Here is a 26639-nt window from a genome sequence, read left to right on the forward strand (position 1 = left end):
ATAGATACTCAGTAGGAGGTGTTTTTTCAAACTAAAATCTTATATGTGCAGTGGAGATAAAAACAACTGTATTTTAATATGACTTGGTTCAATTGCTGGGAAACAGGTTGGTATCCCCACTTGTAATCCTTGCGCTAAGAATGATGTTGTGTATTTTGTTGATGGGTTGTGATAGCCGGTGAATGGGTAAGTTATTCAGAGGTAAGGATGCGATTGAGCGGTTTGGAGTGAAAGTGTTTGCAGGGAGCAGCAAAAAGGCACAACCAGGTGTGGAGAAAAATGGTATAATCCAAAGCTCTGTTTTTCAGCAATATTGTCCACACCGCGGTGCTCACAATCCTACATCGTGCTTATGCTTAACATCTGTTTCAATTGCCACATTAAGATACATATTATAGCAGCCCATAAATGTAGTGCCTTTTCACTAATTCTAGTTTAGTGCTCTTCTCAGTAATGTATCAATGTCTGTATGCTCGGCTAAATAATTTTTTAAAGGCCTCGTGAATTGTGGTTTTGAAGTGCTTGAATTGCCGGTCTAGTTTATTCACAAAACAAGCGACAGTGATATTTAACCAAGTAACGAGTTCCAAATAAATCTCATCGCCTCCTTACCCTGCTTTTACTGCGTTTATTTATACTTCTGGCAAAGTTGCTGAGGCGAGCCTTACACTGGTTACCATGCGCCCGCAGGGTCCGTTCCTTCGTGCTCCACCTGTCTGTCGGTCTCTTCAGCGCCTGCTCCAGTGCCGTGCTCCTGCGCCGCAGGGCCTTGGTCTGTGCTCGGAGTGTCCGCGGGCATCAGCGGGTGTCCAGCTGCTGTAGGTCCCGCTGCCCCCGCACCAAGCCGCAATCCTGAATGCAGACTCCCAATGGTCTGTGATCACAGCACTCCTGCAAATGCTCTTCTAGGTCCTTCATGTTCAGTACTTTGTGGCAGCCCGGCTGGGGGCACTTGCTGGGGCTGTACTCAAGGAGCTGAGAGTGATCGTCCAAGTCTTGCAAATGGACGGTGTTGCTGCAGCCCCTTCCCCGGTTACCACACTTGAACTCCAGCCCCTGATTGAGGTCCCTAAGTGGCAGCACCTGGTGCAGGTCCCGGACAGAGGTACGCTGACATCTTAGCTGGCAGAGCCCCTGCTTCACTGCTTACGGGTGCAGACATCCGCCACAAAAGATGTGCCCATAGGGTGTGGACATGGGCTCCTCGAGCGCTCGCGTGCCTCTGTATAAAGCTGAAAAATTCAAGAGCATGCGCTAAAACTAGGCGAGACGCGAAAACAGGCAGTCTGCACATGCGTTTTGGGAGACCAGAACATCTGTCAAAGCTTATCGAGACACTGCCTACCTGCACAGCCTCAGTGAGAGCTGGAGCACTTCATTTTTGTTCACGCAGTAACGCTGATCCACACGTGCAACATGACAAACTACCTTGGTTTCCACGGATAAAGAAGCATTTGTAATGCAATAGGACTCGCATTTACGCAAGAATCATTGCATTGCAAACGTCCCTACAGTTTAACACTTGAAGTAAAGGGGCCAGTAGCCATGGAAGGATAAAAATGATGACATGACATGATAAGGCGGGACTAACAAACCTCATTATCAATCAGAAGACCAAATTTACATAGGACAAACACAGAAGCCAATGAAAAATATGGGCGGAGATTGGGAGGAGCTTGTCTCCCCATACTGGAATACTGCATGCCTCGCAGAACAAGCAGCACATGCGCTGCAACGCTAGGCTCGACCTATAATTCAATAGAATTGCGATGGACATGAGTTTTCGTTACTCCTATATAAATTTCACCCCTACTCTCTACATTCTGCAACAAATTATCAATCATGGAAAGCATGGAAGGAGCAGACTGTACTTGTGCAGGCCATATTTCAAGAAAACATTTCCTCTGGACTTCCTGGTCAAATTTTGCATTTGTCCTATAATAAGCACACTCAGAGTCAGGCATACAGAAAGCACCTGGGATTGTCCAAATGGCAGGCTTACAAATTTTCCATATTGGGTTGTGTAAAGCTCCAAATATTGTCTAAGCTTTGTGATATCCCCTCAGAAAAGGTGCACTTTAAAGTTTGCAGTAGTGAGCGATACACAACACTATTGATCTGACTACAGATGTCTTAGATGCCTCTTTAAAGCTTATTTGAAAGTGCACCATTGTTTATTAAACAACAAGAACATGCTTTCCCTTAATGTTTTCTGTTGAGGTAGAAACTGACTGGCACATGCATCGACCAAAAATCAACTCGCTAAAATACTGAATCACAAAAATCACCCGTTAGAGAGTGGCAAAAAACGAATCCCAATGCATCAACACCAATAGCGAAATAATAAAGAATCGCTAAATATTTGCCCAGTAAAATAAAGAATCGCAAAAAAAGCCCCGTTAAAATAAAGAATCGCTAAATAAAAAAATTGGAAATACCGAAATCACTATTAGCGCCTGGCATTAGCCAATCGCAAATAAAGAATCGCTAATGAATGCATCAAAAGTCGCAAATACCAAAAATTTCAAAAATCGCTATTTTGCATGAGCAGATTAAGGGGAATCAGAGCCAGGAGGTAAAGTTGCAGGAAAAAAAAAAATCCCTAAAAAAATCCCTAATGTGCCACAGATGCTAACAATCAGTAAGCCATACAAATAGGGCCAGGAGACCCTGTTTCCTTTCACAAAATGGCGGCCCTCTACGTGCTTGCAAGGAGGATGAGAATTAATGCAGCAGCACAGCGCAGGAGAAGGGTCCAGGAGAGAGTATTCAGAGTGCGCATCACATTGCTTGGCCAAAATGAGGATGAGGTCTACGACAAGTATCGTCTCAGTCGTGCTATGATAATGCGCCTAATTGCAGACCTGGAACCACTACTGCTGCACCAGACACGTCGGACCAATGCTATTCCTGCGCACGTCCAGGTCCTATGCAGCCTGCACCTACTGGCGTCTGGAAGTTTTCAGGGGGTCATAGCGGTAGCGGGAGACGTATCACAAAGCGCACTATCACGTTTCTTCCGCAAATTCATTGATGCCATGCTGACAATGATACATACCCACATCAGCTTCCCCACAACCCCACAGCAGTTGGACCACACCAAACAGGCATTCTACCAGGTGGCCCAATTCCCCATGTCATAGGATGCATTGACTGCACGCATGTCCCCATCTGTCCACCCTCAGCCAATGAGTACATCTTCCGTAACAGGAAGTCCTACCACTCCATCAACGTGCAGGTCGTGTGCGATGCCAAGCACATAATCACGGACATTGTGGCACAATTTCCAGGGAGCACACACGACTCCTACATATTCAGACACAGTGGCATCCACAGGCATCTACTCCATGGAGAATTTGGAGAGGGACTCCTGCTTGGTACGTACACATACCTCTTCATAACATCAGCATCACACATGTATCATCATGACTGTCGCCAAGCCTTTGCATCCATCCTGTAGGTGACAGTGCATACACCCTCCGTGAATATATCCTCACCCCCTACATCAATCCAGCAACACCACAGGAGCAATGCTACAACGCGGCCCACATAAGCACCAGAAATGTGATTGAGAGGACCTTTGGGATTCTGAAGAGTCGCTTCCAAATCTTACATAAGACTGGTGGTGCCTTGCAATATAAACCAGAGACCTGCTGCTGGATTGTAGCAGTATGTGCCATGCTGCACAACATTGCAACCAGAAGGGGGATACCCATAGAGGTGGAAAGGAATGACGACTACCGGGATGACCAACCACCCGCACAACACCGACAGGCACACGTTCCAAACACAGCGGAGGGCCAAAGGAGGCGGACATACATCACGCAACATCATTTCTGACCCAGGTAAGAATGAGCCATGACGATTTCATTAGTGGTGCTACTGTTTAATTCACAGGAGCACTGATGTATGTGATGTCACACAGAAATGTAAAGTAGAGTTCCCCCACACATGGTGGACAAAAACATGCCCGTTGTAGTCACAGGAGTTCAATAGTTAAATAAAAGTGGGCAATGGTTACCCCACCATGGTCAGGGATGCCGTACAGTATGACTAGTGGCGCTTGCCACGAACGCCCAGCCTCCTATCACGTGGCTCCTCCACCTCACCACGCCCTGTGGCTGTGGAGCAGCGCGAACTGTGCCTCCTGGTGCTGGTCTCCGTCACGGATTCGCTGCTTACACTTGAAGCAGCCTCACTGCTGTCCTCCCCTCCCAAGTTGCTGCCACTGAATGTTCCTGACTGCAAGTGTTCCACTGCAGTGGTCACCTGGCCTAAGGCCTTTGCCACGTCACCACAGTAATGGCCGAGGTCCACCTGCAGTGACACGGAGCGGCGGGACAACACAGCAGTGCTGTTGCAGAGCCTTGTGATGGCCCTGGTCAATGCTGTGGAATGGAGCAAGTTCTGTCTATGCCTCCGGCGCTCACTGTGTTGTCCTGCTCTGATGGCATGGGTGAGTTCCTGGAGGTCCTCACTGATTTTGTCATTGCCCTCTGCCACAACTGTGGTCATGTTCCGCACTGCGTCTGTCAGAGTGCACATGTGTTTTGTAAGACGCGACATGTTTAGGTTAATCGTCCCCATGTGTCTCCCCTGCAGGCGCTAAACACGCAGCATCTGAGCCTCAATGCCACCATATATGTACCTTGCCTGGTCGGCTCCATCAGAAGTACTGCGCAGGGACCTGTGCCGCTGCGTGACTCGGCCACGTGCTGGTGGTGGTGCTGGCGGTGTGACACCTGTCGGACTTGGCCCAGTTGTGGTTGCAGGACTCGGGCATGCATCCATCACCTGCATCGAGGGGACTTGTGCCCTGCGTCTTGGTGGTTTTGTCGCAGTTGTTGCAGGTGGTGGTGGTGGTTGTGGTGGTGGTGGTATTGTTGCTGGAGGAGGTGGGGATTGACCCTCCTGCGGAGGGTCGCCATCTGAATCAGCCGGTGTTTGAGAGATGATGAGGCGCCCACTATCATCCGAATCGCCAGGAGATGCATCTGTGTGTGAAACAGTGCATGGTTAGTTTGATTTGAACTACATCTGTTTGTAAATCGGCATTAATGTCCTACTATGAATTACATTATTTGACTCTATGTTTTGCCAGTACTGCTGATCTCATTTATTTTAGCATTTATGACTATACTTGCACACTTGGCTGACATGACTACGACTCCCATGATGCAATACTGATGTGAGGGCATATGTGTTGTGCACTTCTGCCTGCACACTGTGATTGAGCTGGGGGGATGGGGATGTGTATAAGATACGCAGAGTATGGGCGCATGCACGCATCTTACCTTGTTCAGTGGTGGCTGCGCCGGAGGTGTCCATCTGCGTAACTCCCACAACCGCCTCTGGCTCGATGGTCCCCTCGACTAGCTCCTCAAGGGCAGTGTTTGCAGGCACTGTGGATGGCCCCCCTCCTGTGCCAGCTGCCTCCTTGAGCCTTTCTGCAATCCTCTCCTTGGCCCTCTTCCTGAGGTCATACCACCTCTTCTTCAGTTCATCGATGCTGCGGGGCGTCACTCCCACGGCATTCACCCTCTCCCTGATGCGAAGCCAAATTCTTCTCTTCTCCGCCTCGGGCACCTTGAGGGACAGCTTACCGAACAGCCTGTCATGCTTGCTGCTCACACCCTCAATCAGGTGCTCCAGTTCCCTGTCAGAGAACTTTCTCTTCCTCTTCCTGGCAGTTTCAGCAGTGCCTGGTGCATCCTTGTCCATCCTGGTGAGGGTAGGGTGGATGGTTTGTGAGTGGGGATTCAGTAGCCTCAGCCTGTGTCCTGTGCCGCCTCCTGTGAGCTCCTCAGGCGAATGAATGAGGGTGGGGCAGCCTGACTTCCTGGTAGTGATGTCATCAGACCGCTCCCAGAGCGACCCGTTTTTTGCGAAATCGCTATTACCGAATTCGCTAATACCGATTTCGGTAATACCGAACTCGCAAAATGCTAATCGGTGTTTGCTCTACTCGCTAATGTGGATTCGGTAATTGATAGCGATTTTTAAGGAGTCGCTTTAAATTACCGAATCTGTTCATGCATTCTGAAATACGATTCCTTAATAACGAATCTTTATTTCTCGCTAATAAGGAATCGCTTTTCCGAATCTTGATGCATGTGCACCTAAGTATTTTTGACATCTAGATTAGTTGGAGGATCGATGTGCAACAAATAAGAACTCTGGAGAAAAACTTGGTAAAAGAGATCTTCAATGAGATGAAATTTTAAAAGGACATTAGACATAAACGAAAAGTGTGTGCAAAGCACCACCATCTCGTCATGTGAAATGTAAAAGGCAAGCACATGATAGAGCGTGAAGTCTACTAATTCTTATTTTTGATATTATCCCTAAAAATTGTTTCAGGTCTCAGGTACCTAAAGCCTATAAAACGTATTTTTGACTCAGGTTTCATCAATTTATTTTCGCTTCGGAAATGGAGGGAGGAAAACGCACAATGTATCCACTAACATTATGGACCATCAACAAAGAGAAAGCACAATTTACAGATTGTTCTTATAAGTATCAGTGTTATACAAGCAACATTTGTAAGAACCAGTTTCATTATCTGACTGACATACATACAGACAGCCAGTGAAAGACATAACATGGTTAGAACATGGAAAAAATGAACCACCTTCTCTAGAATTCCGTTTCACATTTTGGTACATTTGGGCTCAACTAGACCCTAATAGACTCTCTTTAATGAAAAGATGGCTGTGATTTAAGTATTCTCTTCTGACATCTGGTGTGATCTGCAGGCCACATATACGAATCCTGACAGCGCCAGTCTTTTATATGCTTGAGTTTGAAAAAACCAAACCATTCAAGTGGCTAAAATTATCAATTATGATTTACAGTGATTGGGAATGTCAACAAATGTGGTTTAGGGGCAATGTAAAAACTAATTACCATTTTCATTAAACATGATATTTATATGAGATGGGGAGAGACAGTTCCAAGTTTGTGAAGCTTGGCTTGTGAGGCACATGGCCTTACTATATACAGAGGTAGCTTCAAGAGGTAGTAAATTCTCCTACTCTCTTGGAACCGATGATTTTGAACCTGAGAAAGGCCCTCAAATATCTAAGATGCAGAACTGGTAAAGCCAACCTAAAGAACATCAATATGGAGTTGTTGTGACTGGTCCTAAGTTTTCCCAGAAGGAGATGAACACATTCATGAACCTTCCTGATCAATTAATTATTTAGGTTTTTGTAGGGACCAAATTTGAAAACAGAGGTCATATAGATTTGACTCCAGTAGCAAACAGTTGGTATGAGGAATACTGAAAGTGTTAAATAGCTGTTAAGTGATTGGCCCAGTAAGCTTCCACTAAGATGGAAAACAATTTTGATTTTATCATGTGGTCTGCTTTCATACATAAAATATGTTCAAAAAAATCAATCATGTAGTCTGCTTTCATGATCATGATTTTCACTCATTTTCGGTTAACCATTTTGCGATCCAAGTACCACTTCCCAATTTGTGTTACCAGCTGGCAATATTGATGTAGTTGGCTCCTAGAGTGTACCCTGATATAGAACACAGTAGTGGTATTTTTTATTCATTTTTTTAATTTGGAGTATCATAGTGGTCTGCGTGTAACTTGTCGGATAATTCAGGGTCCAAAATACAGTCAAATTTAGTTAGAATGAAGTGAACATGGGTGAGGAGTTGCCCAGTTAGCAAGGGTTAGTGCAGGTAGCTGATGTGCTGACATCAAATGTCCCTATTAATAAAGCAATTTGATTAGAATGAGAATTAAACAGTGTGGTTTTCAAGAGTTTCCTGCAGTGTGTGTGGATTAGCTTAGGTTTTAAGCAGGGGCTTTCGACATACCACAGTCTTGGGCCCTGGACACCCAGTAATCTTCCTCCAAGATTAATTTATTTTAAAGGATGTTGCTTGGTCTGGTTGTTAGTCTATGAGTGGAGGGCCCTAGCTGAGTTGAAACAAAGACCTAGTTTCTCTCAGGTACTTTTTTCTTGAAGAAACTGCGAACAAAGCTAAGATCCTTGAATTTATTCCTGGCTTTAGATCATGTCAGACTCATGGTTCCACTACAGAGATGTCTAGACATTGATTCGGTGCCACCTCATCTACATTGTACTATGGGGAGGCTAAGACACTGGGGAACCTGAAATAGGTATGGAATTGTCTCATGCATTCAAGTCCTGAAGAAAGTAAACAAACAACATTTACTGTATAGTCACTTGAGCTGGACTACCTAGAATTCTGAGCACAATAGGGGAGATGAGTTGGCCTAACTGCTAGGGCGTTCGACCTCGGACCTGGGGAAGTGGGTTCGAGTCTCGGTAACGACGCTGAACAGCCTGTGATTCTGGGCAAATCACTTAATTTCCCCGTGCCTAACAAAAAAAAAGAAAAAATGAATGTGTGTCCTCATGTAACGTAACTGGTGCTATGTAAAGCGCTCTGATTGGATTCGGGTCAAGTTCACGCTATATAAAACTCTGCAAAAAAAAAAATATATATATATACATTTAGAGGTGGGTAACACTCTTCAGTGGCATGTGCTTGTGATTACAAATGATCAACTTATAATATACAATATGAAATGTTAGTCTAAAATCTAAGTCTTCTGCAGTGTAATTCTATATGCATACAGAAAATATTCCCTCAACTACCTTGAATATCAAATGCAGTTTGCCGTACATTCAGAAACACCAAATCAGGTATGTGGTTCAAAGTCTTTAGAAGGCATGGACGATTGCCACTACACAACTGAAAATAGAATTTCAGTTCAATAGAATCAACTGTGAAATAATACAGCCATTGCAGAAATGTTTTAGTCCTTCCAAGCAGAGATGGTGGCATTCCAGCAACAGTTAGTCTCACTGAAGAGATTCAGCTGATACAACAAATAGAATTTTCTAATGGTGGTCGTACCACAATTCAGTCTTCAAACTGAGCAAAACATGATCAGTTGGAAAACAGCCATTGGAAAGCATGGTTCTTAATGATAGGCACCCAGATATACTTAAGTCTAAAAATGGCCACCACATTCTAGTTCAAGTCTGTTCTTGTTTAAGATGTGATTATTCCTAATGTGGACACCATCTTGGTTTGGAGAGGTTACACTAATGCACACCATTTTGGCATCCATCATAGAAGTAAAGAACATTTTTATATCTGCATTCAATAATAAATATGTGAAGTCAATATTCAAGATTTAAATGTTCTGAATGAATATTAGTAGGGAACCACAAATTTACCTAATGCCTATGTCCATTTACCTTGATTGGCACCCATGATGATTCCTCTTCTACTTTAACCACAAGTAATGCCCACTGTGTTGATGTCCATGACAGACAAGGCATTGATTTTTACCAAACCATTTTCTATGGTTCAGGGCTCTAAGGGTCTCACTTATATCCCTGAGAGGTAATTAAATGATGGAGGAATATAAAAATGCCTGCTTTAATGCTGAGGTTGACATGGCTAATTAGACTGCTATCAATAACACATATTTGGCAGTCCTCTTAAGCAAATTTGTACAGTTATAACTTTCGCTACTATTTTGTGTCAAGAGTGAAGGTCCCTTGTTATTAGAGGCATTCAAGCTGTGTCGTGTTAAAAGAAACTCATTCTTACACTACCTTACTTTCCTCCTGCATCACATTTAGTATTACTATTTCTCGTTTGAGGTTTTGGAATACATTTAGTTATACAGCAGAATAAAATCTACATGAACATTTAACTGGAGCAAAGATATGTAGAAATGATCTGCAAAATTCAAGGGAAACCGAGAATATATAAAGACCAGGAGTACATACTGTTTTAAAGGAACAAAGGTCCCCATGACCAACAGTCATTTACTGAAAAGAAAAAAATTAGAACCAGATGCAAAGTCCATGAAAGCAAATAAAATCACATTTATTTAACAAAACAAGTCAAAAAGGTGGGTAGAAAAACAAAAACAGAAGACAAAAAATCATATAGGCAAACTCAGTCAATAATGTGTGACCCACATAAAATTCCTTTAGTCACAAATAAATACATAGCAGTAAATTCTCCCTATATTAAATATTGTATGTATGCTAAAGGGTCAGGGTGCAAAAGTCAAACACACTCAGACATATAGACCTTTGCTCCTTCAAAACAGTTGAAATGATCTGAGCATTCTTGTGGTTGATGCTTCCTTCCAGATCTTACCTGGGTATCTGAGTGAGGGGTGGAGCCAAGCAGGACAAATGGAAGGATTTGGGACAGCCATCACAGCAGAGAAGTTCCCCACCATCCCTACAGACAGCACAATCATCATCGTTCTTCTGACCAGGAGGAAAAAAAAATAACTTGAGATGTCACTGGTGCTAATGATGGAATACAACAGGGTTAGCACCGCTCCATTGTCTACTTGAAACCTGCTCCATTCAATAAAATGAACATTATGATGACTCTTAAAGGGTTTATGGGGAAACAATAACTGGTGACTTGTCAATTGTAAAAATAACAGAACCTAAGATAAGCGCAGACTTCAGTGTAGAACTGAAATTCCAACAGAATACAACTGGCACATATCCTCTGCGCAATCTCCATCACAATACAGCACACACACCTATACACCGCAAAAGTGACACCACACAATACTTTCAAGAGCTCCTTCAGTTCCCTGCCCAGGTTAATGTTGTATCTGTTCTATCATGTACCCCTCATCTACCTCCCCCTTGCTTCCTCACCTTTGCCATCTCTTACATCACATGTCCCTCATAGAGGAACTGGTGAAAAAGCCTCAGCAACTAAACTCGATATGAGGAGCAACTGAACTAGATGGGGGCGTCTGGGGTTACCAAGTCAGACACAAGACACAGCCCTATTGATTTCCCATAGTCTTAACACATCAGTCTCCACTCTATGCCCACACCAAACACCTTCAATACCTTTAATGGTCGCACAACCCTTCCAGAGCCAGACAAGAACAACTTTCCTGGAGGTGGCCGGTCTCAGTCTTACTCAAAAAGGTGAGTGTAGCCATTGAATAGTTAGGGTAAACAATACAAGGCTGACAACAGAGGCTACCCTGGAAAGTGCCCCCTAGCGACCCTATTTGCGAAACCTCACAATCCTACATTTCTGAGGTCCACTGCATCAGTTCACAATAACCCATGTCTAAAAGGAGATACAGGTTCCTACATCCGCATTGCTCAGTTAACATCATTTGCCCTCAAATATTTTCTCAGACCGATGTGAACCAATATTTACCTGATGGGAAACTTGGTCGGTGACTGGAGCAGCAGCAAGTTGGCTTGAATGACTGCAACTAAGGTTGTCATTCTACAATGGGGTGGAAAGATTAAAACAGTTATTTGTGGTGTAATGGTATCCCTGGGAGAATCAGGGAGATTGCTGGCGAATATAAAATATTGGTGAGCAATACAGGAGTGATGGGAAATATGGGGAATGACTTGGGGTGATTAATGATGGCTACAGAGACCTGGGAGATCCATAGAAGAATAATAAAGTCCACAAAATTAAGCAGCATGTGTAGAAGATTTTGGAGCAACAGTGGAGATTTTAAGGCACAATCAGAGATTAATAATGGACAATGGAGTGTAAGGAGCAATAAAGGGGATACTATTATTATTATTACTAATGATAATGGTCCATGCAGTAAGCATCTAGTAAGGAACATCAACAATCAGGATGCAAAACAGGATATGCCAATGAGGCATACAGGGCATTGGGAAGGAAGGCAGATGATTGAGAGTACAATTTGATGTGTGCATTAGGTTCTAAAAGAATACACAATATTAATATAGAAACCGTAAGATGAGAGGGGAAAGCAGTGGGTCGGATAGGGGGTCTAAAGGTTGGGTAAACTAGAGTAGAGTAGGTGGGCAAAAATGCAGTAGTTGGAGACTTGCATAAAATGAACGAAATCAGAAAATAATGTTGATGATCATTATGGACAGGGGCATCATGAACCCCCCTCTTTTGAAGCTACAGAGGGAGTGAAGTATTTCATGCCCCTCTTCTGTCTGCAACTCCTAAAGGCTCATAAATAACGTGAAAGGGTGGGTGAATGGGTGGTAAATTGAGTGTAAGTATGAATGGATGGGTATGTGAATGCAAGGGTGAATGGATGGGTGAGTAAAAGGGTGGCTGGGCAGATGGATGAATGAGTGAAAGAATAGATGAAAGAATGGATGAGTGAAAGAATGAATGGGCGAGTGAAAGGGAGTGTCGATGGATAGATGAAAGGATGGATGGATGGATAGAATGAAAGGGTTGATAGATGGATTAATGGATGAGCGAAAGGATGGATAGATGAGTGAAAGGATGGATGGATGGATCGATTGATGAGAGAACGGTTAGAGGAGTGAAAGAATGGATGGATGAGTGAAAGGGGGAATGGACGGATGAAAGGGAAAATGGATTGATGAGTGAAAGGGAGTGTGAATGGATAGATGAATGAAAGTGTGGATGGATGAGTGATAGGGTAAATGGATGGATGGAGGAGTGGGTGGATGGGTGGAAGGGTGGATGGATTAGTGAAAGGATGGGTAGCCGAGTGAAAGGGTGGATACATAGTGGGTGAAAGGGAAGATGGATGGATGGATAGATGATGGAGTGAAAGGCTGGATGAATGGATAAGTGAAAGGATGGATGGATGAATGACTGAAAGGATGAATGGAAACATGGATGAGTGAAAGGGTAGTTGGAGAGATGGATAAGTGAAATGATGGGTGGATGGATGGATGGGTTTGATGAATACGTTTGGAGATGGATGGGCAAACGGACGTAATGGTGAAAGACTGAATGATGGATGAAAGAAAGAAAGGATGACAGAATGTAAAGGTTAAATGGTGGACATCAGAAAATGGACGGAAGGATGAAACAATGAATAGATAGATGCTTGGATGAAGAGAAAAGTGAGCTCTTCTGGGGAGGGCTGTGATCACTTTCTTTGTTTGCTTGGTACCATTAGAGCTTTTGTTCGATGTGGGGGTATTTTAAGTTTTTGGCTACGCCCTTGATTATGCACACTGTTGTTTAGAGAGGTAATACTGAATTTGTCAAAACATTGTTTTCAATTACTCAAACCTTTAACTTTGAATTAATATGGATGAGATATGCCCCCATATTAAGTATGAAAAAATGTGTATCACTCTCTGGAGGAGGGGCATTAGCAACCAATAATTTTGAATAATATATTTGTGGGTCTGAGGTGTCTTGTCTTCAACAACTTATAGAGCTATACGTTACAAACACATACAGCATTATGTGCTTGAACAATATGGTTGATGATTAGGAACACAGGGACTTTTATTTAAATTTCAGCACCGTAATTATTTTTAACAAATATATAGTTTAGTGTGTTAGCTGATTTCTGCAGAATATAAACAGCTTTTTGGAGCAATGGAAAAATGCCTGATAACCCTTGGTGCGCTCCACTGTTGAAACCCAATTTTTTATGTAACAAAATATTTTCGAAAACACGGTAACTAGTTCCTGGATAAGAGCTGATATTTCTTGCTTTCATCTGTTATTAACATATCTACAATTTGGAAGCTTTAAAAAAAATACGGGCTGTGCTTGGAATTTTTCAAGTGGAGTCCTTCTTTAAATATCTGCACCTTCCTAGACTTTGAGCAACCTTGAATATCCAAGTAGTAAAAAAGATATTAAATAGTGTCTTTGTATTATTACTGGTTCACAGACACTGTTGTATAGTTCTAAATTGTATATCTGCTCCTATGTAAGCTCTTTGATGGCAGTCGAGACAAAAACAATCTTAGTGATGTTACTGAAGAGGAGTGGTAAGTTTTACCTTGCATATATTATTGGCTGTAGCCAGCTTGAGCCTAATTCAATATTTATATATCACCTTTATTGGCCACCATCCTGAGGAAAGAATGCATTCCTTGTAGTAAAACTAAATAAGTCATTAGGAAAATATGTTTTTCTATTTTGGCCACAGTTATGTAGATTTTGGATTGGTGTTTTTAACGATTTCAGCACAGTTTTGGGAATTAAGGATTATATTGTCCCTTATCCTTGCTTAGAAGCCTAGATCAAGCATATTTGATGTTTAATGATACTCTGATCCCAAGATCATTTATTGTGATTCATTGGAAGTCTGCGGGTCCTGAATGGCACAATAAAAGGTGGTTGGTTATCCAAGCAGAACTGCCTTGTTTGGGGAGCGGATTCACTTTTATATTGCACTATATGTGCTTGATCAGCATTATCGTTTGTCCTGTTCATTTTAAGTTTTACTTATCTGTAGGTATTTTCAATCAATCAATCAATCAATCAATCAATCAATCAACCAGGTGTCTTGTAAAGCGCGACTACTCACGTGTAAGGGTCTCAAGGTGCTGGGAGGGAGGGAGGGGGGGGGTTGGGACTGCTGATCTGTCAAAGTCACTGTGGTTCAGTCAAAGAGCCAGGTTTTTAGGTCTTTCCTGAATTGAAGCAGTTACGGTGATTGCCTAAGGTGGAGTGGCAGGGTGTTCCAGGTCTTTGCTGCGCAGTTGGAGAAGTATATTTCTCAGGCCGTGGTCTTGCGGATGTGTGGGATTGTGGCCAGGGCCAGGTGGGCGGAGTAGAGGTCTCTGGTGGGTGCGTGGAATGCAAGGCAGTGGTTGAGGTACGCAGGTCCCGTTGATCTGGTTGTTGATGGTGAGCGACGAGTCCAGGATGATGCTGAGGTTTCGTGCATAGTCTGTCGGTGTGGGTGTTCCAAGTGCTGCGGGTCACTAGGAGTCATTACAGGTGGAGGTGGAGGTGGAGGTGGTGGAACCCAGTATGAGTACTTCGATCTTCTCTGAGTTGAGCTTGAGGCAGCTGTCATTCATCCAGATGAAGTTCCTGTTGTGGAACGTGTTCTTGGTGACTGTGGGTTCGCTGGTGAGGGAGAGAATCAGCTGGGTATAGTCGGCGTAGGAGACGAAGTTGAGTCCGTGGTTCTTGACGATGGCTGCGAGTGGGCCATGTAGATGTTGAAGAGAGTGGGGGTCAGGGGGGAGCCCTGAGGCACTCTGCAGCAGATCTCTGTGTGTTCAGAGTGAAACTGTGGTAGTCTGACTGTGTTTTTCTGGTGAGGAAGGAGCGGATCCATTCCAGGGCTTTGTCATGGATGTTGGCATCGTGGAGTCTTGTGCATAGGGTGCGGTGGGAGACAGTATTGAAGGCAGCTACGAGGTCTAGGAGGATGAGGGCTGCAGTTTCTCCTCAGTGGAGGAGGGTGCAGATATTGCCTGTGGCAACGAGGAATGCGGTCTCGGTACTGTGGTTGCTTCAGAAGCCAGATTAGGAGAGATCCAGGATGCAGTTTGCTTCGATGAACTCGGAAAGTTGGGCATTGATGGCGTTTTCAATGACCTTGGCTGGGAAGGGGAGCAGAAAGATGGGTCTGAAGTTCTTAAGTTCTGTCGGGTCGGCAGAGGGTTTCTTCAGCAGGGGGTTGATCTCTGCATATTTTCAGACTTCAGGGAAGGTGGTGGAGTTGATGGAATAGTTAATGGTGCATAAGCGTTCGGGGCGATGGAGGTGCCGGCTCTGTTGAAGATGTGGTGCAGGTGGCCAAGCGGTCCGACATGGCAGACGAGCTGTAACATCGCTCGCGTAGCTTGCCAATAATCCTGCATGAATCCAGCCTTCTTATGGCAGCTGTCTCAACTGACCGTCCAGAAGACACGGTGGGGGGTGGGGCACCTGTAATGCCTGCACCGGGTGCTTAATCCCACCGTAGAGCTGCCATATCTGCTGGCGAGTCTGGGCCTGGGACGCGGCCTGGGCATGCCTTGCCTCCGGCGTGACGGGCCTGCTGCCGTGGGCTGTGGGCAGACGCGAGCCTCGCTTGCCTGTGGGGGCTCATCTGGATATCACCCTAGCCACAGACAAGACCACCTTTTGCCCTGGGGCTTTGCTGGGACCCATCTGCCAGGTGATTTGGCTGCCTACGACTGGAAACTGACTACTTTGTCATCTTGTGGGCCGCCAGTCGGGCCTCCTGCTCTGTTGCTGCCCCGGGGGTCCCTGCGGAAGACGCCAACTACATCGGCGGTCGGTTTGGACCGCAACACCATTGACCCTCCCCCGTCTAGGGGATACACCTCCGGGCTCCCAGATTTGGCCTGGGTGGCCTTTCGTGTGGCGATTAGAGTCGCGGTGAGGTCCAGACATGCGGCCACCCGCTCCTTTTCCTCCTGTCTGTGGTGAAGCTTGGTGGGTGAGGCCTGCCACCTCCCTGACCACCCGCCTCGACACTGAGCACCTGATCACCTGGGGGCCCCAGTGTAGATCACGGACTATCCGCCTGCAGTAAGCGGCTTCTCACGGTCTTCAGTGACCATTTCGGCCACGCCCCCCGCAGGGCAGGCTCCAGTGGTGGCCCCGGTGTGGAGCCCGATTGCGACCTAGGGCCTGTTTCTCTCCAGCGACAACCCGGTGAGTGATCTGGGCCCCTGCTAACCTCCTATTTCTATCGCCCCTCAGCAAGGGGCTGACACACTTCTCAGATCTTCGCGCCGGCCTGGGGGATGCTTACTCTACATGGTGTGTGGCCTTTCCCTTGACCGGACGACGTCACTGGCCAGCTCCTATCAAGGCTACTGGCGGTTTCTGTCAGCTGCCCTGCCAGTGGTGGCACCGGCCTGGCCGCTGCTGGTGCAGTGGGGGCTGGAAATGGCCATTAGTGGGGTGGGGGGTCACCACCTACGAAGGTGTCTGGGCTAGGTCCTGGGGCGACTTGTGGGTGGCGGGCCCTCCCCCGGTGGCTGCTCCCAGCCGACCAGTGGTGTATCCCTGCGATTGGGCCTGTGTTCCTGCGACCTACTAACCTACCACCTACTCTGGACCTCCATCTTGGACCGCCCCTCCCCGGCATTGATCATAAGGGCTAAAGATAAGCCTACTGGAGCTACGTCCAAACAATCCACCATGGACAAATACACTAGGGCCAACACCGAGTTGCCTGGCCCGGAGACTGCCGCGACCGCTATCCCTGACAATGCCGCTCTCTTGGCGGCTATCACGCAATCTAGGAATGCATTGGAAGCCAAAATTTGCACTGTGGGATCGGATGTCATTTGGCACCCTTCAATAAAAGGTATCCAACTTGGAGTCACTGATGCGCGGCCTAGTGCCTAGAGTGGAAGGCGCAGATGGTCGAGCTTGGAGGAATAACCTCAGTTTTGTGGGTTTTCCGGAGGGCTAGGAGAGCAGCAATGCCGTTGCCTTTTTAACTAAATGGCTTATGGAATGGCTCTCTGCTGACTCCCTGTCCTCCTGCTTTATCATCGAACGGGCGTATCGAGTCCTGAAGCAGAAGCCACTCCCAGGGGCGCATCCCCGTCCACTAATCACCCGCTTCCTCAACTACAGAGACCGTGATATGATTGTCCAACAAGCTTGGCTCAAGGGAGTTCTTACTTATGCCTCTCAGCCCATCATGATTTTCCCCAACTATACTAAACTGGTCCAGCAGCGCAAACAGTCATTCACCAAGACAAAGGCCCGTCTGCGTGGCCTGAAAATTCAATATTCCTTACTATTCCCGGCCCGTCTATGTGTCTCATACAAATCACAGACCTCCTTCTTTGATACACCTGAACTCCCAGGGTTTGCGGGCTGGGACGCTATTGGAATCTCAGCGGTTGGTGATGTTCTTCAAGGTCGGACCCTTAAGTCCTTTCAACAACTACAATCTGACTTTCAAATGCCCCGATCCCAATTTTATAAATATCTTCAATTTCGCCACGCATTCTCCCCTTACCTTGCGCAGCAGGACATCATCCCCGTCTTTAACCCCATTGAGGCCTAGGTGTTTTTGGGTGAGATGGGCGCACACAAAATCACAGCACTATACCGCACCTTGGTCACTAATAGTCACAACACACTTTACAGGACCAGGGAGGCCTGGCATGAAGACCTGGGTCCACTTGACGAAGACAACTGGGTGGAGGCTTTTAAATCCCCGCGCGGTGCGGCCATTGCGGCATGCCTTCGACTTATACAATTCAAATACCTCCACAGGGTTTACTTTACTTGCTACAGGCAGTGGGGCGTTGGGATGATTGTGTCTCCCTTGTGCCTGCGCTGTGGATTGGCTGATGGCACCTTCCTTCAAATGTCTGACATTACAACGCAAAACATTTACAAAGCATGCCTTTACAACGCAGTTTTTACATCATAACATCCATTACAACGCATGTTTTTACAACACATGCCATTACAACGCATACCATTACATCGCATAATATTTGGGGGTAACAGTAGGGTAAGTGTTGGATAGTGTTGGGGTAAAAATTACTATTCCCAATCCAGTGAGTGCAACAGTAGAGTAAGGGGTGGATAGTGTAGGGCCTAAAATTACTATTCCCACTCCAGTGAGTGCAACAGTAGGGTAAGTGTTGGATAGTGTAGAGGTTAAAATTACTATTCCCACTCCAGTGAGTGCAACAGTAGGGTAAGTGTTGGATAGTGTAGGGGTAAAAACGATGCGTTGTAATGGTATGCGTTGGAATGGCATACGTTGTAGTGACATGCGTTGTAATGGCATGCGATGTAAAGGATGTTGCGATGTAATAACTGCGTTGTAAAGGTAGTGTGTTGTAATGACTGCGTTGTAAAGGTTGTTTCCCCCTTCCTCCACACGACATGGGACTGTACTGCCCTATCGCGGTTTTGGCGTGGGGTGCTGGCCTGCCTCCGAGGTCTTGGGGTGGGATGTTCCACGGTCTCTGCGTTGCTATGCTTCATATTATCGATGGGATCAGAGGTATTAGATACAAAAGGCGTTTGCTATTTCTGGGGCTTACCTTGGCTAAGTGCAACATTGCCATGCTTGGACGGCGACTTTCCTGCCCTCGATTGGGGCATGGAAGCGAGGCCTTGATTTCTCCATGGGGCAGGAAATTCCAATTTTTAAGGCACGGGGATGTACCCAGAAACACCCGAAAATATGGAAGCGGTGGGACGATTATCGAGGTTTATATCTTGAACCTATCCCCACAGCACTATGAACTGATGATTTGCCATGAAGAACCAAAGTTGGGTATGCACACTGTGACCAATTGTACTTACACTAATTTATCGCGATCAGAGTCAATATCTAATATTGTTTACTTAGACATTGTGACACTGCTGTTCATTGTTTATAATGTTTACTTTCATTTGATTCAGTCCTATGTAGCCTCATTTTCTCGATAAAATCTATTGTAAAAAGTTGACATCTTTACTAATGCCATATTATGTATATGATGTATTGCCCTAGACCTTCCTGGGCTCATTTTGCCCGTCAACAATAACATCTGTTGTGAAAGAAAAAAAAAGATTTGGTGCAGTGTGGTTTGCATACGATTTTGCTATCTTGTTACAGTCGTATATAATGTCATATGTCTTTGAAGCTTGCCCAAAGGATTATTTAACCATCATTTTTAAGTTGATGTACAGAATTTGATAAGAACTGCAGGGTGTCCTATTAAAACATGGTATTTATTTCTCTTTTGTATACATACTCTCGGATGGTTTGGTATTACAGCTCAAACATCATTAATTCTGTAATGTAATGTGACTATCTATTGGCATATTGAAAAATAATGCGTTGAAAATGTAACTGAACTATTAATAAAAAATATCTTTCTGTTAATAGAAACCAGTGTAAAACAACTGGTTGATGTTCAGCGATTCCAATTAAAATCAAAAGATACAGTGCTTTTAAGGAACCCTGAAACAATTGGTAGCGGTGGGAGAGAAGATGAGTGGCTGCGTATACATGGCGAATAAAGTAGGTGACCAGGAGGAGATCAGACTCACCATGAATGGGGGACAGTGACAAGCTGATTGAGGGGTGACCTGTGCATTCACTGACTTTTCTAGGGCATTAGAATGTCTCCCAGGAGCCTGGCTAAGGTCAAAACTATTTAGTAGGAAAGCCCCGTCCATTTTAGCATTTTTTGTATCCCAACTTCACATCAACTCCAATACATTGCTAAGGAGGTCCCCAACTAAGGAGAACTTTAGACGGTTTAACACTTTGATCTGAGACGTTTTTGAATATATGGAATCAATCATGACCAATCATCCATGTCTCAGACATGTAAGACTCCAAGTGCTGTTCTTCACTGATGATGTTTTATGAACGGTCACAAGGCAGTAGTTCTCCGAAAAATGATCACCATGTTAGCCAAGTAGGGAAATAACAATCATCTTCTTTCTAATTAATACTGACAAATGTCATGCACTCTTGCTTGGAGCACATGGCACACTAATAAACGCACGCTGGTAAACGTATTTGAGGAAAGATGAATGGGGTTAATAATCAACCAGAAATTGACTTTGATCTCATAATTGAAGCATAAAATTGCAGTCATAAAAAAATCCGTCAAATGGGCTATTACAATTCAATGAACAGTTCGGTTTAGGATCTGTATCACCACTTGACAAGGCTTTTTCAGTGAAAATTACAGTGTAGTGAATAATGGATCCCATGTGTACTTCCCAACTTCCATGAAAACGATTGATAAAGTAGAGGCCTTAATTTAGCATGGAATGCTAGGCTTAAACAAAGGAACCCAAATTGCAGCCATTCGCCTAGAATTAACCAAGGCTAGAATAATCTACTATGCGCTGTCCTGAAGCTTTGTTTTTTTCCCATTCTGTGACAGAGACATTTTCAAAATTGGATTCTCAAGGAACTAGATCGCACCAACTCCCCTAGTTACAAATGGTCTACTTCAGACTGTGAAAATTGACAGACGCTCTGGAAATCAGAGCAGTTTTTGAGGATGAGACAAAATCCATTCCTTCAGTAAAGTCCAAGCTCAAAAGGCATATCAGAGCCCGGCCTTGATAAATAATACTTAAGTTATGTAGCTACTTAAGTCTCATATGCACAGTATTGCTTTCTATTGGAAGATTGCCATTCGCTCAAAACATATCATCATCTGCAACATAAAATGCAGCTACAATCATGATAAAGCACAATATTTCAGTGTTTTGTGCTACCATGATTAATTGTAGCATAAGTATGGTGCAGAATATGTAACATTTCAGACATAATTTAATGCTGTAGAGATTTTTGCTAGGCCTGAAACTCTTTGACTGATTTCCCCACTGTTCTTGGAGGTTGGATGCAAGTTTTAGTGATTCTCCTGCTGTAGCAGTAACATCGATCTTACAATCTAAGTTGAGTGAGTAACTTGTCAATCTCCTATTTCCTTGGGCCAAGCCATGGTGTCTTCTGTCTCGTTTCCGATCTCTAATTTCCATTTAATGGGTTTGCATGTATATCACTCTGAGTCCCATACTTCCCATGCTTACGCTTAGTCTCTTTACTGATTCCCTGACAATCTTTCTGTTTATTAGAAAGAGTAAATGGACTGCTCTTCATACTCCCAATCTTCTGTAGCATTTTGTTGGGATTATTCTGTGACCTTCTCAAGTTCCCAAAATAAGTAAGCTCAAGTTCCTGTCTCATGGGGACATTTAATCCCAGGTCAGTGTAGGCCATGGCCTCTGCTCAATTGGTGAAAGACTGCTTGCCCTATTTATAGATGCGCGCCTGTATGGCGAGGATCTATAAAGCCTTCACAACATCTGCTGCAGTAGCTCAGAAGGCTAAAGGGTTTACCCAGCGGATGGCGTATTTGTTAAACCCGCTTTGCAAACTTTTTTTTCCCTGAGAATAAACTTCCAATGTTTAAAAACAAAAAATGTCAATGGCCCTAACTACAGGGAGTTTTTTCCCCTCCATCTAGAGAGCCAGACCGCCATACATGGCACGGTAGTCCAGGAAAAAGTAGTCTAGTGACTTTTGGTGCCCTAAATAGGGTAAATGCAAAAACAACAGTTGATAGACAGAATGCAGAACAATGCCATACATTCACCCCAGTACAGAGATCTGGGCCTAAATCCATCGTTTTTTTGCTCACCATGCAGTTCCAGTTTGAACCCAGCCATATGCAAATCAGTCTTGACCCTGTGCCTCATGGGAACAGTCCAGCCCGAACTGAGAAGCCAGGTCCTCCCTGGACTGGAAACAAGCATCCTAGGACCGGTTTCGGGGTTTCACCCCTCTTCAGCCAGGATAGCTTAATTCCAGTGACATGGATAGCACGGGACCCACGTCTGGGCATACCCTTCCCACTCGGGGTGACAAATGCAAAAACAACAGTTGATGGACAGAATGCAGAACAATGCAATACATTCACCCCAGTACAGAGATCTGGGCCTAAATCCATAGTTTTTTTGCTCACCATACCGTTCCAGTTTTAACCCAGCCATATGCAAATCAGTCTTATCCCTGTGCCTCATGGGAACAGTCCAGCCCGAACTGCCAAGCCAGGTCCTCCCTGGACTGGAAACAAGCATCCTAGGACCGGTTTCGGGGTTTCACCCCTCTTCAGCCAGGATAGCTTAATTCCAGTGGCATGGAGAGCACAGGACCCACGTCTGGGCATACCCTTCCCACTCGGCGTGACAGATGCAAAAACAACAGTTGATGGACAGAATGCAGAACAATGCCATACATTCACCCCAGTACAGAGATCTGGGCTTAAATCCATCGTTTTTTTCTCACCAGGCCATTCCAGTTTGAACCCAGCCATATGCAAATCAGTCTTGACCCTGTGCCTCATGGGAACAGTCCAGCCCGAACTGCCAAGCCAGGTCCTCCCTGGACTGGAAACAAGCATCCTAGGACCGGTTTCGGGGTTTCACCCCTCTTCAGCCAGGATAGCTTAATTCCAGTGGCATGGAGAGCACGGGACCCATGTCTGGGCATACCCTTCCCACTCGGGGTGACAAATGCAAAAACAACAGTTGATGGACAGAATGCAGAACAATGCCATACATTCACCCCAGTACAGAGATCTGGGCCTAAATCCATTGTTGTTGGTGAGTGTTTGATTTGCTCAAACGCTCCGTCCATCATCCCCTTTGGTATCGCTTTGTTCGCCCTAAGTTGGCAGGGTATGCCCAGATGTCGGTCACTTGCTCACTTTGCCACTGGATTCAAGATAGCCTGGTTGATGAGGGTTATGAACCCGAAACCGGTCCCAGGATGCTTGTTTCCAGTCCAGGGAAGACATGGCTTGGCAGTTCAGGCTGGACTGTTCCCATGAGGCACAGGGTCAAGACTGATTTGCATATGGCTGGGTTCAAACTGGAATGATCTCGTGAGCAAAAAAACGTTGGATTTAGGCCCAGATCTCTGTACTGGGGCGAATGTATGGCATTGTTCTGCATTCTGTCCATCAACTGTTGTTTTTGCATCTGTCACGCCGAGTGGGAAGGGTATGCCCAGACGTGGGTCCTGTGCTCTCTATGCCACTGGAATTAAGCTATCCTGGCTGAAGAGGGGTGAAACCCCGAAACCGGTCCTAGGATGCTTGTTTCCAGTCCAGGGAAGACATGGCTTGGCAGTTCGGGCTGGACTGGTCCCATGAGGCACAGGGTCAGACTGATTTGCATATGGCCATGTCTGAACTGAGGTGGTGGAGTGAGCTAAAGAATGATGATGGATTTAACCCAGATCAGTTGACTGGGGGTGAGTGTTTGATTTGCTGAAACTCTCCGTCCATCATCCCCTTTGGTATCGCTTTGTTCGCCCTATGTTTGGCAGTGTATGCCCAGACGTGGGTCCCTTGCTCACTTTGCCACTGGATTCAAGATAGCCTGGCTGATGAGGGTTATGAACCTGAAACCGGTCCCAGGATGCTTGTTTCCGGTCCAGGGAAGACATGGCTTGGCTGGACTGTTCTCATGAGGCACAGGGTCAGACTGATTTGCATATGGCCATGTCTGAACTGGGGTGGTGAAGTGAGCTAAAGAATGATGATAGATTTAACCCAGATCAGTTGACTGGGGGTGAGTGTTTGATTTGCTCAAACACTCCGTCCATCATCCCCTTAGGTATCGCTTTGTTCGCCCTAAGTTGGCAGGGTATGCCCAGACGTGGGTCTCTTGCTCACTTTGCCACTGGATTCAAGATAGCCTGGCTGATGAGGGTTATGAACTCGAAACCGGTCCCAGGATGCTTGTTTCCGGTCCAGGGAAGACATGGCTTGGCAGTTCGGGCTGGACTGTTCCCATGAGGCACAGGGTCAGACTGATTTGCATATGGCCATGTCTGAACTGGGGTGGTGGAGTGAGCTAAAGAATGATGATGGATTTAACCCAGATCAGTTGACTGGGGGTGAGTGTTTGATTTGCTCAAACGCTCTGTCCATCATCCCCTTTGGTATCGCTTTGTTCGCCCTAAGTTGGCAGGGTATGCCCAGACGTGGGTCCCTTGCTCACTTTGCCACTGGATTCAAGATAGCCTGGCTGATGAGGGTTATGAACCCGAAGCCGGTCCCAGGATGCTTGTTTCCGGTCCAGGGAAGACATGGCTTGGCAGTTCGGGCTGGACTGTTCCCATGAGGCACAGGTTCAGACTAATTTGCATATGGCCATGTCTGAACTGAGGTGGTGGAGTGAGCTAAGGAATGATGATGGATTTAACCCAGATCAGTTGACTGGGGGTGAGCGTTTGATTTGCTCAAACTCTCCGTCCATCATCCCCTTTGGTATCGCTAAATAGGGTAAGGCGTGGCGCCATTTTATACTGGTGACCCAGTGGTGGACAGGCCACCAAGTCAAGTGTTTCCACCGGTGGATCGGGCTGAGGCCCTGCTAATCAAAACCCAGATCGATCAGAAAGGACTAGGACACACACGCCAAATGTATGCTCGAAAGGAGCCCGGACATTTAAATGGGGAATGAATGGAAAAGAAGAATTTTGAGAAGGAGGATAAATCAAATTGCCCTGATGAAATCCCTATAAGGGATGAAACACGTTGGCTGGGTCTGTTTTAAGAGTGATGGAATTGGATACTTATTAAAATGAACTTTATGAAAATTAGTTGAAAACCGAAATATGGAAAGTAATTGAAAACAAAAAAGTGATTACAGATACATGCAATTCGAATTGAAAAGTTCAATGTGAACAAGGAAATTAGGTTGCTCTCCTAATATTGTGAAAACATTTACCCAGGGGTACCCCCACCTATGACTGGGGAAGCGGAACCACAAATTTGACATGGCCGTGCACTGCCAATTTATGACGGTGCTCCTGCTCTGCAAAACTATAAATGACACCTTAGACTGAAAATCATTTACCAGGCACCTGAATTACTCCACATGCCCCTCAGCAGGTTAAAGGCCCACTGCCATGTCACGAATCTTCCTTGTTCGGGTCATGCCTTCCCCTACTATTGTCATTATCTAATGTGACTGACTGTTTAACCTCATACTTCTAATCACAAATGGCCATCGAATATCTTATACCGCACTCTCAAAGGACCAGGCCCACCTCCTGGATTCCACTGCCAAGTTTACTTGTGTCCTGTTTGCTTTACCAGTTTCCATGCCACTTTCCTAATCTATTTTACTCTGCTTCAGTTGAACTGTAGTGAGAAGGAGTGTCCTCCACTGAATCATGGACCTGTGTCACGTGTGGTTCGTGTGTTCGGAAGATAGACTTTAGATTGCGACTCTTGTTTTTTCCTGAAGCCTCTTCAGTATTTCTTTGGGTGTATAACTCTCCTCCGACTTTAATGCATTTCTTCGATGCACCTGAAAAAGAATGAAAACAACAGTAATGTTCGTTTGGCAGTAATGCAGCACCCAATATTAATCTATCATCTGGGGGCATTATTTGTTAACATCCATCTGTCGTACAAGGTCATTTCAAGGTCTGCTTTCATCACATCCACAGGTGTAATAGATTGCCTTAGAACAGTCTTTAAAATGTATTGGCTTACACCTGTCTGCACAATATAGATATTTGTGGCAGACCTACCTGATGTATCTCTTTCTCTCTCTACACACATGCATATATATGCACGCATGTGCACACACAGAGACACTTATGTACACATACAAGCACATAACTTCCATATATTTGTTTGGTTAATTATGTCATATCCTTAGAGCTGTGTGATAAGTAAGCAGGAGACTTACCTGATTCAAACACCTGTTTGATAAGAATCCCTTCCACGGCCCCACAAGTTACTGGATTTTCACTTGAAGATACAGTGACTGCCCTCTGGACAGATGCGGATACGGTCTGTGTACCTACAGCATTGCGAAGGAGACAACGGTGTATCACACTAATGTGAGTGAAAGTGTTTGAGTATCACGTGGTGAGAAGGAGTGGTAGACAGAGAAAAAGCTTAGGAATGAAGCAAAATGGAGGGGAGTAATTGTAATGATATCATTTCTTACAAGCAGGGCTTAATTTGAGGGGGTGGTTTCCGTTGTTAGGCACCAGCATTGCACTTATGACAGTCCACCACATGGTGGCAATGTTTTTGGTTGAGCTGAACAACAGTTGTTTAATAATTTAATAATTTAATATATATTAAAAACAAGCAATTGCAATGCAATAGGTCTCACATTTGCGAGAGTTAGAGTTCTTGGCATTGTTAACGACAATGTCTTTTACCTATGTGTTTTCTTTTTAAGTGCAGTGGCGTTTGGGGCCTTATATGTGTTTAGTGATGCAGTATATTACTCTGGGTGTTATGCCACCAGGGATTGAATAGCTATATAATTACTATACAGATGGTCATGCAGTCTGATTAAGGAACAGATGCTTGAACCAACTACATCTTTAGATGAATTTGCAA

At 45.1% G+C, this 26639-nt stretch overlaps 1 protein-coding gene and 1 pseudogene across 1 annotated transcript in view; both read right to left on the reverse strand.

The window, feature by feature from the left end:
- Positions 1-597: 597 nt before the first annotated feature.
- On the reverse strand, positions 598-1251 carry LOC146785221 (E3 ubiquitin-protein ligase PDZRN3-B-like; annotated as a pseudogene).
- Positions 1252-6141: 4890 nt separating this feature from the next.
- Positions 6142-26639, reverse strand: part of LOC146785222 (autoimmune regulator-like) — a 119981-nt gene continuing 99483 nt past the window's right edge. Inside the window, exons 5-9 of the mRNA XM_085633009.1 lie at positions 25972-26085; positions 25454-25584; positions 11221-11292; positions 10174-10289; positions 6142-6202 (exon numbers count right to left, since the gene is read on the reverse strand). Of these exons, the coding sequence (XP_085489135.1) occupies positions 6142-6202; positions 10174-10289; positions 11221-11292; positions 25454-25584; positions 25972-26085 (494 nt within the window). The remainder of the gene's footprint in view (positions 6203-10173; positions 10290-11220; positions 11293-25453; positions 25585-25971; positions 26086-26639) is intronic.

Source organism: Triturus cristatus, chromosome 11, assembly GCF_964204655.1.
Source record: "Triturus cristatus chromosome 11, aTriCri1.1, whole genome shotgun sequence".
NCBI classification, from domain to species: domain Eukaryota; kingdom Metazoa; phylum Chordata; class Amphibia; order Caudata; family Salamandridae; genus Triturus; species Triturus cristatus.